Source organism: Myripristis murdjan, chromosome 10 (assembly GCF_902150065.1).
Source record: "Myripristis murdjan chromosome 10, fMyrMur1.1, whole genome shotgun sequence".
In the NCBI taxonomy this organism is placed as follows: domain Eukaryota; kingdom Metazoa; phylum Chordata; class Actinopteri; order Holocentriformes; family Holocentridae; genus Myripristis; species Myripristis murdjan.
Genome location: NC_043989.1, coordinates 19,919,758 through 19,932,206, shown reverse-complemented (window position 1 = coordinate 19,932,206; position 12,449 = coordinate 19,919,758). Strand labels below are relative to the sequence as shown.

General features: G+C 40.1%; 2 protein-coding genes across 2 annotated transcripts; both read right to left on the bottom strand.

The window, feature by feature from the left end:
• Nucleotides 1-227: 227 nt before the first annotated feature.
• LOC115366635 (Down syndrome cell adhesion molecule-like protein 1 homolog) lies at nt 228-4,705 on the bottom strand. The gene is made up of 13 exons (XM_030062175.1): nt 4,585-4,705; nt 4,118-4,456; nt 3,783-3,911; nt 3,505-3,672; nt 3,308-3,378; nt 2,805-3,051; nt 2,542-2,625; nt 2,303-2,431; nt 1,982-2,146; nt 1,411-1,496; nt 1,186-1,288; nt 846-876; nt 228-761 (listed from the first exon to the last, which is right to left on the bottom strand). Exons 1-13 carry the CDS (start codon nt 4,646-4,648, stop codon nt 701-703), a joined length of 1,677 nt encoding a protein of 558 aa, XP_029918035.1. The 5' UTR covers nt 4,649-4,705; the 3' UTR covers nt 228-700.
• A 3,602-nt stretch (nt 4,706-8,307) lies between these two features.
• Nucleotides 8,308-12,193, bottom strand: LOC115366246 (hepatitis A virus cellular receptor 1 homolog). Its single transcript, XM_030061603.1, has 3 exons — nt 12,133-12,193; nt 8,471-8,809; nt 8,308-8,387 (listed from the first exon to the last, which is right to left on the bottom strand). The coding sequence occupies exons 1-3, from the start codon at nt 12,191-12,193 to the stop codon at nt 8,308-8,310; spliced, it is 480 nt and encodes a 159-aa protein (XP_029917463.1).
• Between the last annotated feature and the right edge of the window lie 256 nt (nt 12,194-12,449).

Below are 12,449 nucleotides of genomic sequence, written 5' to 3'. Positions count from 1 at the left end.
TTTAGCAGTGTGTTCTGTTGAAACATCTCGCTCTATATGTATTTACATTCGGAAAAATTGTAAAATTACAATATGCGGGTCTCTTTAACCCTTTAATCCACAGGTCATGGCTGCCGGTTTTATTGTGAAATTCAGTGAAATTGTAATTTCACTCATCTGCCACTTTGGCTGTGGTGGCTTTCTTAATTAATAAATGACATGTAGATACACAAACTGTGGGGCAAAAATTTTATTAGCATAACAGAAAATGGGGAGGATCTGGTGGGATTCCATTACACCAGCCATCACATAAACAGAAGACAATATGACCATCATTCAAATCATGCAAATAATATCTCTGCAAGACATCAAGTCAGTACAGCTTACCCTCAACAAATTTGGAACAACTTAACCAATTTGGAAGAATGCTTTCATTATGGTCATTAACCAAATAAAAGAGACACCATGTCATTTTTTGTGTTTAAAGTTTCCACCTTACTTAATTTTTCTTCTTTTTTATATTGTGTTTGGTCAGCTGCTCAACTTTAGCACTTCGTTGGAGAGTGAAGTTTTTGTGATAGATTTTGTTTCCTTTCTCCATAACATGAAGTAAACAGGAAAAAGGTCAGTCAGACCAGAACTTATTATTTACAAAACTCATGCTCATGAAATTCATAATCACTGGTTCTTCTCATAATCTCTGTAAAAGCCACACTGCAGCTCACAGCTCTGGGATGGGCTCAGAGTCTCTGTAATGTATGGCACCATTGGTCAGCCAACCTCTGCAGACAAGAGAAAGAATAATAGTGCAATTCTCAGTTGAAGTTGAGAGATTTCATTGGCTAATGTGGCTTATCACTACTTACATTCCCCAGCTGCCCTTCCTCTTGTTCATCCCTGTGGAAAGAGGTGGATAACATTAAGGACAGTAAAGTTGATGGACTTTTACGGTAATGCAAGGCTGAGGTGACATATGAAACTTTTTCCATGCTATTTGGTTGCATGCCACTGAGTTGTTTTTGGAGTTTCCATCCAATGAAAATCATGAACTGGGTTTGCATCATCGTTGGAAATGTTCCATATGCGTCTGGTGACTTAGCAACAGTAAAAAAAAAAAAAAGAAAAAAAAGAAAAAATTAATTTACAACATGCAGCAAATTGCATGTAAGTTGCACTGTGTATCGTCAGCCTAATAGGCATACTCACGCCGGAATTGCCATGTTGTAACTATGGCAACAATCAACACCACCAGTACGACTGGCACCACGATGGCAGCGAGGTGGCCACCCTGACTCTCCTCAGTGCTCACCTGAACAAGAGAGTTTCACAGATAAGGAAAGGGGTACTCTATGCCCATTAATACTAAAATTTTCCCACAAGGATGTTGCTCTAATCATCTCATGGACATAAATGCGAGGATGTTTTACTCACAGCGGCCTGAGTGTCTGCAGACGTGGTAGTTGAGAAGGTCGCCTTTTGAGTTGATATGGAAGTTGTGATGGTGTCCTCACGACGACCTGTGGGACAAAGTCATCAAGAAACAGCAAAGAGGAAACTTAAAAAGTGTTGCTTTCCCTAAATTGCCACAGCTGCATAACTAATGAATCTAGAGGAAGAAGTGAACTGTGAAATTATCAGGTCACATACTGTACAGTGTGGTTTATGCTTTTGGTGTTTTGACGAACTGCAGTTGCTGTATAACAAGAGTCTGTCATATCTTGGGCTGCCTTACTGAGTGTGAATTTTGGATAAATCTTATGCTGTTACTGAGGCTCAAGGAAATATTACACCATGAAATCATTTCAGTAAATCCTTTTCTCTCCAATGTGAGGACATATAATGTGCCACATAGGTATCATCGAGATAAACAGTAAAGCAATGGGAACACTAATCCTGCTTGCTTGAGGCACCACAAATAGATTTAATATATAGCTTTTCATCAGAGGTGTTATTTAAGGCAATGAGGGGAAAAGGCTGCCGGAAAGTAGTGCAAAAACAACACCTGTTTCTTCGATGGTGACGGTGAGGACGTTGCTGGCTTCACTCATGCCAATGCTGTTCCTGGCAAAGACGCGGATGTTGTAGGTGGACGGATACATCTCTATTATTGTGGTTTCAGTCTGGTTGGAGCTGAAGTCTGCAACTGTATTTGTGTGATCCCATGAGGCTGTGGAAAAAAGGTAAAAGTTCATGTCACAAGGTATGACCGGGGAATGCCAAAATGTGAACAAAAAAAAATGTAGTGTTAGATTTTATAGCTGAATTAGAGAGAAGGAGCCTGGATTTTAAAATCTCTTTTCAATGCTTGTAATTTTTCTCTCACCATTGTCTGGTTTATACTCAAGGTCATAACCAGTAATGGGGTTTCCTCCGTCAAACCCAGCAGTCCAATGAAGAGTAATCATCTTGTCTTTGACCTCCAGTAACTCTAGCATCGGGGGGTCAGGGGAAACTAGAAGATAGAAAACATCGCAGGATTTATCACAGTAATGCCTGGCACATTCAGTGATTCAGAAATTTTGGCCTAATCAAGAAAGCTGAAAAACACCCTGTGAAATATACCTGGAGTGAAACTTGTAGTGCTTTCTCCCCAGGTTGAAGCAATTGAAGTTGTCACAGGCATCTCAGCTGTTGATGTTGTGTGAACTTGGGAGAGACAGAAAAGCAGACATTTCTCAGCTTTGTCTACTGAGTTGGCATCACAATGATAACAGAAGCAAGAAAAACTCCCCGTCACAAAATTCTTTTTTTTTTTTTTTTTTCAGTTTTATGTTGCTGTGTGTGTGTGTGTGTGTTGGCATCACCTTTCAAGATGCTTCACCTACCCTCATTCAGAGTTGTGCAGGCAACTGGATTTGAGGGAGGCCCTAGTCCTCCATTCGTTTTGGCCTGTATCAGCATGCTGTACTGGGTGGACGGCTTCAGGTTGTGCAGGGTGACGCTCTCTAATTCCCTGGTGGCGGTCACGCTGTGGTGCTGCGACCTCCTGAACTGCCTGCTCTCAGGGTCGTACTCCCTGTAGCTGAGGCTGTAGCTCCGCAGAACACCGTTGCGGAGGTCAGTCTTTGGAGGCTAGTCAAGAGAAAACACACACTTTGTACGGCAAGACACAATGTCACTCATTATCATTTAGTAAATACCTACATATTAGCCGAGCAATCTAAATAAGCCAAGGGGGATTTTCTCTATAATTTGTCTCATTAGAGTCCTGTTTTCAAAAGTGTTTTACTGGTTTTATTCAAGGGTCAAAACGGTTTATTTTGATGAACATATTTTGCACAAGGGGAAAAAGTCTTTAAAAAAATGAATGAAAAAAATATGATTTTACCTTCCAAGTGACTTGGATACTGTGAGAAGTGAGGGCTTCAACTTGCACATCCAGCGGAGGACCCCCTGGCGCTGCAGGGAGATGATGTTTTAGCCGGTTATTTATTGAATGTCAGCTGTCAAAGATCATTTGAACTAGACCCTCATGGTAATTTAATTAAAGGTGTCGGACTATAAAACGTAAATGTTTAACTCTACCTGCTTCTTTTGTGGTGACAGTGAGAGTGTTGCTGGTCTCGCTGGTGCCCACACTGTTGATAGCAAACATTCGAATGTTGTACGCCTTGGCCGGACGCATGTCAACCAAAGTGACCTGAGTCAGATCGGGGCCTATGTCTGCCGTTGTTACTGCTGTATCCCAGGGTGCTGGTTGCATATGGTTGATATACATTTATACCAGAAACCAAATTTTCAAAGCTATAATGAGCTAATAAATGTCCAAAATCTATGTAGAATGCTCTTGTTTACTTGCTTACCCAGTTTGTTCTTGAAGTCAATCCTATAAGAGGTGATGGGGCTGCCACCATCAAACACAGACGTCCAGCGGACAGTGATGGTCCTCTCCTTCACCTCTCTTGTCTCTATTCTCAGAGGGTTAGGAGGTGCTGAAAATAAGGAAATGTCAGTGCAAAAAGTAAAACCTGCTCAAAGAATAAAATAAATTATGAACGAATCTCCAGCTCCTGAATAGTGATACCTGCACTTTGAATTATAACCATGAATAATATCAGTTACAGACCTTGCATTTTCTATCCACCACTGTCTATAAAGCTGCTCAGAGATTAAGAGAGAGTCTCCCAGTGTCTCTCACCTGGCACCACCGTCAGGGTCAGCTGGTGTTTGTGGTCATTGAACCAGCCCGGTATGTCCACGCGACAGCCGTACATCCCTGAGTCGTCCTCCTGGACCTGCCTGATGGTCAGGGACACGTCACCCTTACTGAGGTCACCCATGAGCACATAGCGCTCTGACAATCTGTTGGTCACCGACGTCCCGTCTGATTTGATGACTTGATTGGCACAGCCGCTGTTGGGGATGGCCCCTCGGCCCCAGCATACAGCAAGCCTGCCGTAGTACTGGGCATCGTACTTGCACGATAAAGTAACATCAACTCCAACTGTGGCTTTGACGTTTTGTGCTCTCACACTGCCTGAAAAAAACAAAGAAATTTGTCGACAATAAGGGGAAATCCAAGTAAAATAAGAAGAAATAGTTCCTATCATATGTTTCAGACTTGTAATTGTAAATCATGAGTCGTTTTTATCAAGAATGTCTTACCTTGGAGTAGGCAAAGGAGTAGCCCATAACCTAAGGGCAGGTGTTTGCTGCCCAAAATAATCATTTTCCAAATATTAATCCCTTAATCTCTCCTGTTGCAGAAGGAGCTGAAGGATTTAATTCACCTGCTGAGCGACACTAAACCAAACCACAGTGCGGTTTCAGTTTTGAAACTTTTCCAAATCACATGATGCTGCCCATAATTTGCAAACACCAACAACTTCTGCTGGCCGAAGAGGAATGCAGAATAAGACCGTTTCCTTTTCTGTGGTTTTGGTTCCTTGTGCTAAAAGTGGACGGGTGTAAATTTCTGCATTTGATGAAAACTAAGAAAAGCAACAAATTTCTACAAAAATTTTCGAGGCAATGGTGATTATAGACAAGATATATATGAGACTGCAGTCACAAGGCAATCATCCAAATGCAGTGTTTCATACAAGATACAAGATCCCATAGTTTAGAGCAGCGAGGGCATGGATTTAAAGATGTATATTTTATTTTAAATAATTTGAATTCCAAACATTTCCCAGCATAACAGTTGCGCTCCCACAGGAATGAAGTTTACATCTGAAAATAATATTGAATGTGCTGATGTTCAAATGCTTACTGCACCCCAAAAAGCAGGCTTTATACACAAAATATGTTTTGATATTTGTCTCAAATGACTCAGGTTTAGAAAGACCATGCATCTTGATTTTCAAACAATCTATACTCATTGTGCTCAGATAGTTTGTTTGGTTTATTCAAGGTTCATGGACTTTTGTTTCTTTCCATAGACTGCTGAGCAAACATCTGGGTCTGCTGACCTGGATGTTTAGTAACCCTGCATGGCACTTCCTCTTTGCTCATTTAAACAAACATGTGCTCGCTAAGTCTAACTACGACATTATTTCATTGTACAATATTACTGTTATTTAGAATACTATAAGCATCCATCACACTAGACACTCACTTTAGTCATTCAGCTTTTATTACTTCCAGTATTTACATAAGATCTATCAACATTTTTTTTCCATTTAAGCAAACATTTGTTACACTTAAAACAAATTCAAAGTGAAACTGTGACATGCTGATTTCTCACATTTCAGCCAACTTTTCCCACATCACAGGTCCATGGTACTGCAGGGAATGTGGCCCAAGACGCTACATTAGCCCTGCTGGTGGTGTGTTTCCCACTTTCCTTCATACACTAATTAAAAAGCATCATCCAGTTTTACTGCCCACTCCAGCACAAACAATAAGATGGTCAGTGTTTAGGATGAGTCTTTATATCATAAATATCCACATAATGAAAGTAGAAAAGGGACAGAGAGAGAGACCAAATTTCTCTCACCCCACTGCTTTGAAAAAATGCTTTTCTTAAATAGCCATAGCCTATGCATTTCACAGTGAAAGTCAGTTAATGTGATAAAAACAAAATAATGTGATTATAAATGTTATCATTAAAATGTTTTGAAAAATAACATGAATCACTGTTATCATAAATTTGCATGTAAACATGAATTAAAGTGATTCTGAAAGGTGAGCCTTAGCATGACAGAAAAACAGTTTAAAAAAAATTAAAAATAATAATAAAAAAAAAAAACTACTCCACTTTACCCACTTCATGTGTTTTTCTTCATCCTGTTTTTTTCCATGGAGTGTCCCTAGTGAAACGTTCACCAGGTTTTGATAATAATGTCCACAAGGTGGCATTGTGTCCACAACTATAACGTCCCGTCTAAAACAAGAGCGTCAGTGCTTCTGGGATCAAATTCACCCGGACCTACCTCACATTAAGTGAATTTTTTCCATGAAAAATGAAAAATAAATACGTAAAAATATGTACATAATTTCTCTACTGAGTACGGCTTCACATTGTCAGTCACATGACAGCAGCTGAGTCTTTTCAGCGCAGTCTGAAGATACTGGGACCCGAACACACCAGACTGTGTGGCCTGTCACAGCTGGGACGTCCTGTCCTCCTGTCTGGTTAGCAGGGAGAAGTTTAAAAGGATTAGGTCCCATTGTGATTGAAGAGTTGGATAAATACAGCAGTTTTTTTTTTGTTTGTTTGTTTGTTTGTTTTTAAATATTCACTGCTGCCAACAGATAACGTTTTTCAAAATCCTTGTTTTATCTTTAAACGCATGAATTGCAAGCCAAGAACTTCCAGATACTTATCACAACTTTTAGACATTCAGTCATAATCACCTAGATGGAAAAATGATACCTTTATACATTCATGTGCCTTATTGTCATACATCTTTTTTTCCCTCACATTTAGAGACATATTGTCATATTTTCTTTGCTTGCTTTTAGGACACAGTCAAAAAAAAATCTCATTTCATCATGAGCCTTCTGCTAAGATGCTTTTGTTGGTTGTGCATATCTATTTATTCTAGGTTTATTTATTTGTTTGTTTTCTTCCTACTGTTGGTGCTTGTTTGTGTGTTTTTTGTGTGTAGATATTGTTTGTGCTATGTGTCTGTTTCATTTGTTTTTGGTGACTAACAATGTCTTGTTTTGTTTTGTTTTTTTAAGGAGGAAGACCCTGAATAAACTTTTTCAGCTTCGTTCCTCTCCTGCACTGTAATTACTTTTCTATTGACTGTATTAGTATCCTCATTATCGTGCAAGTAAACTAGATTAAAAACTAAAAGCCAGGCGTCCACACAGGGCCATGCAGTCCCTATTTCAACCACCAATTGCTTATAGAAATCTTTATGCTCCTTCATCCCTGCCGTGTCACGCAGGCACTTGAACATTTTCATTTTCGGGTGATTTCCTCAGCAGGTTTCTTCTCCCTGGGTTGAAGCAACAAACATTAAGTGATATTCTCAGCATGTGGTCTAAGAAGGGAAGTAAAGAGGCACACTCACTGATGCTCAGCAGACGCCCACATTCAAAGTGTAAAATTCATCTAAATGGCACATGAGTCACAAACTATAATCTATTCAGCACTTACAGAAAATAAGGATGAGGATTATGATTACGGTGATGAAGAAAATTGCTGCAGTCCTGCCAGCGTTCACGATTTCCGGGAAGCCTTTGAATCTTTCCTGAAGTGAAAATGAACGGCATCGTGGATAATGGGGTCAATTATACTTTGCATATGCTAGAATGTGAAGGATGCGGCATAAATATATGGCATATTGTAAAATATTAAGAAAACAGTGATATCACTTTATTCTCTCTGCCTCTCTTCTACCCACCACCCGCCTCCCCCTGCCCCATAAACACATGTAACTACATACATTTGTTAACATGCATCAAAATATGAACCACTCTTTTAACACTATATTTACTATGGAAAAGTAACTAAAAATAACATAATAAAATAATAAATTAATTAAAAAATAAGCAAGTAAAGAAAGAAATATTCTCTAAAAAATAACCAGTAATTGTTTTTCTGTGTTTTGCTGTGAGTCATTTAGTAAAAATGAATGTCTCTTTCTCAAATGGCCCACATCTCAATTTGAAACCACACTCATGCAGTGTACCTCAGCTGTGGCAAAGTCCATCACTGGCTCTTCATTTTTCTGTTTTTCAGATGGTGATGGTGATGGTAATGTGTCTGTGCCTGGTTGATACAGTGAATCAGTGAGTTACATTTAGTTGCACTCTAGATGAAAAAGATCACGCGCAAAACAATCTGTTTTAAAACAGAAAAAAACAGTCAATAAAACACTAGCTGAAAATGTTTGCTTTTTGATTGCCTAATTCTTTAACTTCTTGCAGCGCTTATAAAATTTGCTTGTGCTCACCAAGAAATCCACCAGCCGCCTGCGTGCTTCCCTGGGTGACACGTTGTTCCACAGGAGCTGGCAAAAACAAAATAACCTCAGGCTCAACCGATGAGCATCAAGTATTCATTATCATTTGGGAAGCGTGGCATGAAGCCTACCTTCCTCGATGACCAGATGCGTGTTGAACTTGAGGTCGTTGAACCATCCTGGGATCTCGACCCTGCAGCCGTACACCCCGGAGTCGCTCCTCTGGGCGTCAACGATGGTCAGGGACACGTCTCCCTCTGCGACCCTGCCCAGCAGCTGGTACCTCTGTGACTTCTGGACAACCACAGTCCCATCCGTGGAGGAGAGGATGGTGTTGGAGCATTTGGATGTGGGCACCTTCCCTTTCCCCCAGCAGATGCTCAGCACGCCGTGAGCGTGTGTGTCATACCTACAGGGCAAAGTGACATTGTGGCCAAAGACGCCACGGACGGTGGAGGTGCCCTGGCACGCTGTGGAGGACAGCAGTGATAGTCAGATCAAAGATAGTCAGATCAAGATTTCTGATGTGATGCACATCAGAGACACAATTCTGATATGTGCAGCCAACAAATGTACCCCCCCCACACACATACACACACACACACACACACACACACATACACATACATATACAACTCCACCTACTACACCAATGTGAAAGCACAGGAATATTGACTCACCTTGGGTCAGGATAGAGAAGAAAAGATAACAGAGAGGACGCATGTGTGTAGGCTATTGTATCACGAATGAAGCCAAGTCCTGGGCTGAGGATAAGAAAGATGTGTTTCTCCCCCCACACACACACACTCTGGATGAATGTCATCTTGCAATGCAGTTTCAACTTCCTTTTTTTGAACGTCGGGTAGGAAATCAATTCTAGTCATGGCTATATTTGGACCTCCACACTGCAATTACCTCACTAGCAATGTGATGGTGTCCAGTTCTGCCTTACCTGATGCTACAAAACATACCTGAGTTTATGTTTGTTTTGTATGTTTGAGGTTAGTTCTTATTCATGAGAAGATTGATGAAGAGAAATTATTGTGGCAAAATCTAGAATATAACATTTAACATTTTTTTTTTCCTCAAGTGGGAAGTCCCTAAATGTTTAGAGGAAGATGACACACACACACACACACACGCGATCAAGACAAACAATGACTTGTGTAAGTCTCCTATACTTCATGGAACAAGCAGGTCTCACACATTTAATCTACAGTGTTTATATCATATTTTCAGAAAATGTCTCTGAAAATTGTATGGCAGGGAAAAGCAGCTTCACTGTGGGCTTCAGTAGACTTTTGCGCCGCTCACAGATTGAGAAATTTTGGATTCCATCCCCGGTTTCCTCTCAGGGATCATTAAAGTTTGATCTGATTTTCAGATGGTGTGCAATATATATACAAGTAAATCTTGTCTTAAGGGCTTTCTTGGATTAAATTTTTACAGCCTTTCCACACCTTCTTAGACAAAACATATTACTTCATTGTGGAGACTAGCAGCTGCCATATTTCTGTTCCTTAACAATGTAATTATTATATATAAAGGCCAGGGTATTACATTTTAAATTTCCTAATGAGTTCCCCCATTTCCAGAGTGATACTGAGGTAAGCCATGTCTAATTCAATTATTCACCATTCACAATTCCACTTTGTTTTTCCACAAACTCAGCATGCATTTTCAATGATATGTGCCTATAAAACCTAATGACACAAACAGTCTAGCTGCCTCGCGGATATAAAGGACTGGATGTCAACTAATTTTGCACAACAAAATGAAACCAAATCAGAAATAGTGTTTTCCAGCCCGAACCATCTCGGCACAGTTGTCTGCCAATATATAGCCAGGGGCAAGAAACGCGTGTTTTGAAAAGTCATGTATAAATTCCCTGTGATGGACTGGCAACCTATCCATCTATTTCTTGTCCTTGTTCTTCTTTTTATTGTTGTTGTACTTCTTTTGTACATGTTGTTGCTGATGTTATTTTTGTTGTACTACTATACATTAATTTAATCATTCATTCATTCATACATTCATTTGTATTCATCCTCTACATGGTGACATTGATGGTCCAGGTTCTTTTTTTTTCTTGCACTGAAGTCTCATAAATCCGAGCTGTAACTTGAATTGGAACAGTTTCCTATCATTCTGCCATCTCAAAGCTGTTGATGCTGTGTATTAACATGTATTAGAAAAAAAATCATAGATAAACTATGACCTCAATTGGTAGTGCTGGTGGTGAATGTGTGTGTGTGTGTGTGTGTGTGTGTGTGTGTGTGTGTGTGTGTGTGTGTGTGTGTGTGTGCATGCACTATGCCTTCCAGATGGTGGTCAGCCTTATAATGGAAGGGGAGAGACACTGCATGCATGAGGGCAGCACCCTAAGGTAAACATTTTGATTTGCCAGTCTTTATCTGCCCTTCGCTCACTGCTGACAGGCCGTCTCCTCCTCCACTTGTCAACACCGTCAACTGACAGGCTACAAGACTGCAAAGACCACTACAGATTATTGTCCTTGAGACAGCCCTGGTTCTGCCATTTTTCTCAGCCATGTCTGAAACTCAGTCCAGAGACTGTCAGGATGAACAGCAGATGAATGGAATAATTATACAAACTTCCTGTGTGGGGTATCAGCTGAATTAAAACTGCCTGTCTTTGGTCTGTCTCTCTCTCTCTCCATCTATTTCTCTTTTTTCTCCCCTGTGAAAATGCCTTCATCTTTATTCATCTTGCCTGAGTGTGTCAAATGTTTGCAAAGGCAGACTGCATGGCTGGCTGCTTGATTTTTTATACACCTGCGGCAATAGGATTGAATGAAACGCCTGAATTCAATGATTAAGAAGTGTGTCCCAATACTTTTGTCCATATTGTGTATATTCTGACAAGCTTACATTTCTTTTAAATCTCCTTTCTTTATATAACTTCGGGTCAGTACATCTTCCATAATATATATCATGAGTTCAAATAAATGATGAAAGCAAAGTGCTAAGTGAAGGCTATACCACAAACAAAAAAGTGAGCAAACTGAGTGGGTTTATCGTCTACCACATCTCTGCCTCTGATGCATTTAATTTTGTAACTGTTTGCGCTGCTCATATCCTATGGCCTGCCTGTGAATAACCATCAGTGATTCTTAGTTTATTTATATTTATGTGGGAGTGAGTGCTGTCCTCCTGGTCCGGCATTAACATCTTACAAAATAATTCCTATCCTTTGAGGAAGCTCCATGTTGAAATACTAAAAAATTATCTGTCAGATCCTAGCAGCATTTATAGCAAATTGATTTTGGTTTAAATTAATAATCGTGATGAGCTCTATTCCCATATTAAATATTGAGTGTATAAAAATGTTGAAAACTTGGATAGATTCCCTTTTTTTGATCGTCCCAAGCATTACACTAATGGAGTATATGTAAGTGCTCCCCTGGGTGGTCATCAAATTTTCATCTGCAATATGAATCATACGGTGCCAAATGAATACTATAGATGCAGAACATCATAAGACATCACTAAGAGTCCTGAAAGTAATGATTACTACTAACATACAGCATTTGTCATGCAGCGAATATTTTTTTTATTTTTTTTTTCTTGGCAGTGCACAGTGCCACGAGCTCACATTTTAGCTGGATGGTCTGATTGGGAATAGAATCCCTGTGATGGTGCCATTCTCAACCCACTGAGCCATCCACCACACCACAGAGTGATCACCTTAAAGCGACAGCTCAGGCTTTTAAGACGCCTTCCTGAATCATAATGGTCTGAGAGTCCTTTGTGTCACAGCCAAAAGCTCTTACCTATGCTTCTTTGGGTATCTGCAGCACTAAACGTTGCCTTCGCCATGCTTAGGGTTCGCATGGCGACGCGAGCGAACTGGTCAAAAAGCAAATTCTCTTTCAACATTGAATGCCTGTGACAAATGGTATTCAGATGTCTTAATGGCCGGTATATTGTTGCACAGGGCTTGTGGAAGGACTGAAACGTCGCACATCATTAAAGCATCACTGTCACTGAAAGAAGACATCAGTACCTCAGTTACTTTGGGAAGGACTGCTTTGGCTTCTGAGTCTGGGTAATATAGTTGGAATACATCTATGCATGAGAAGCTTTTGTC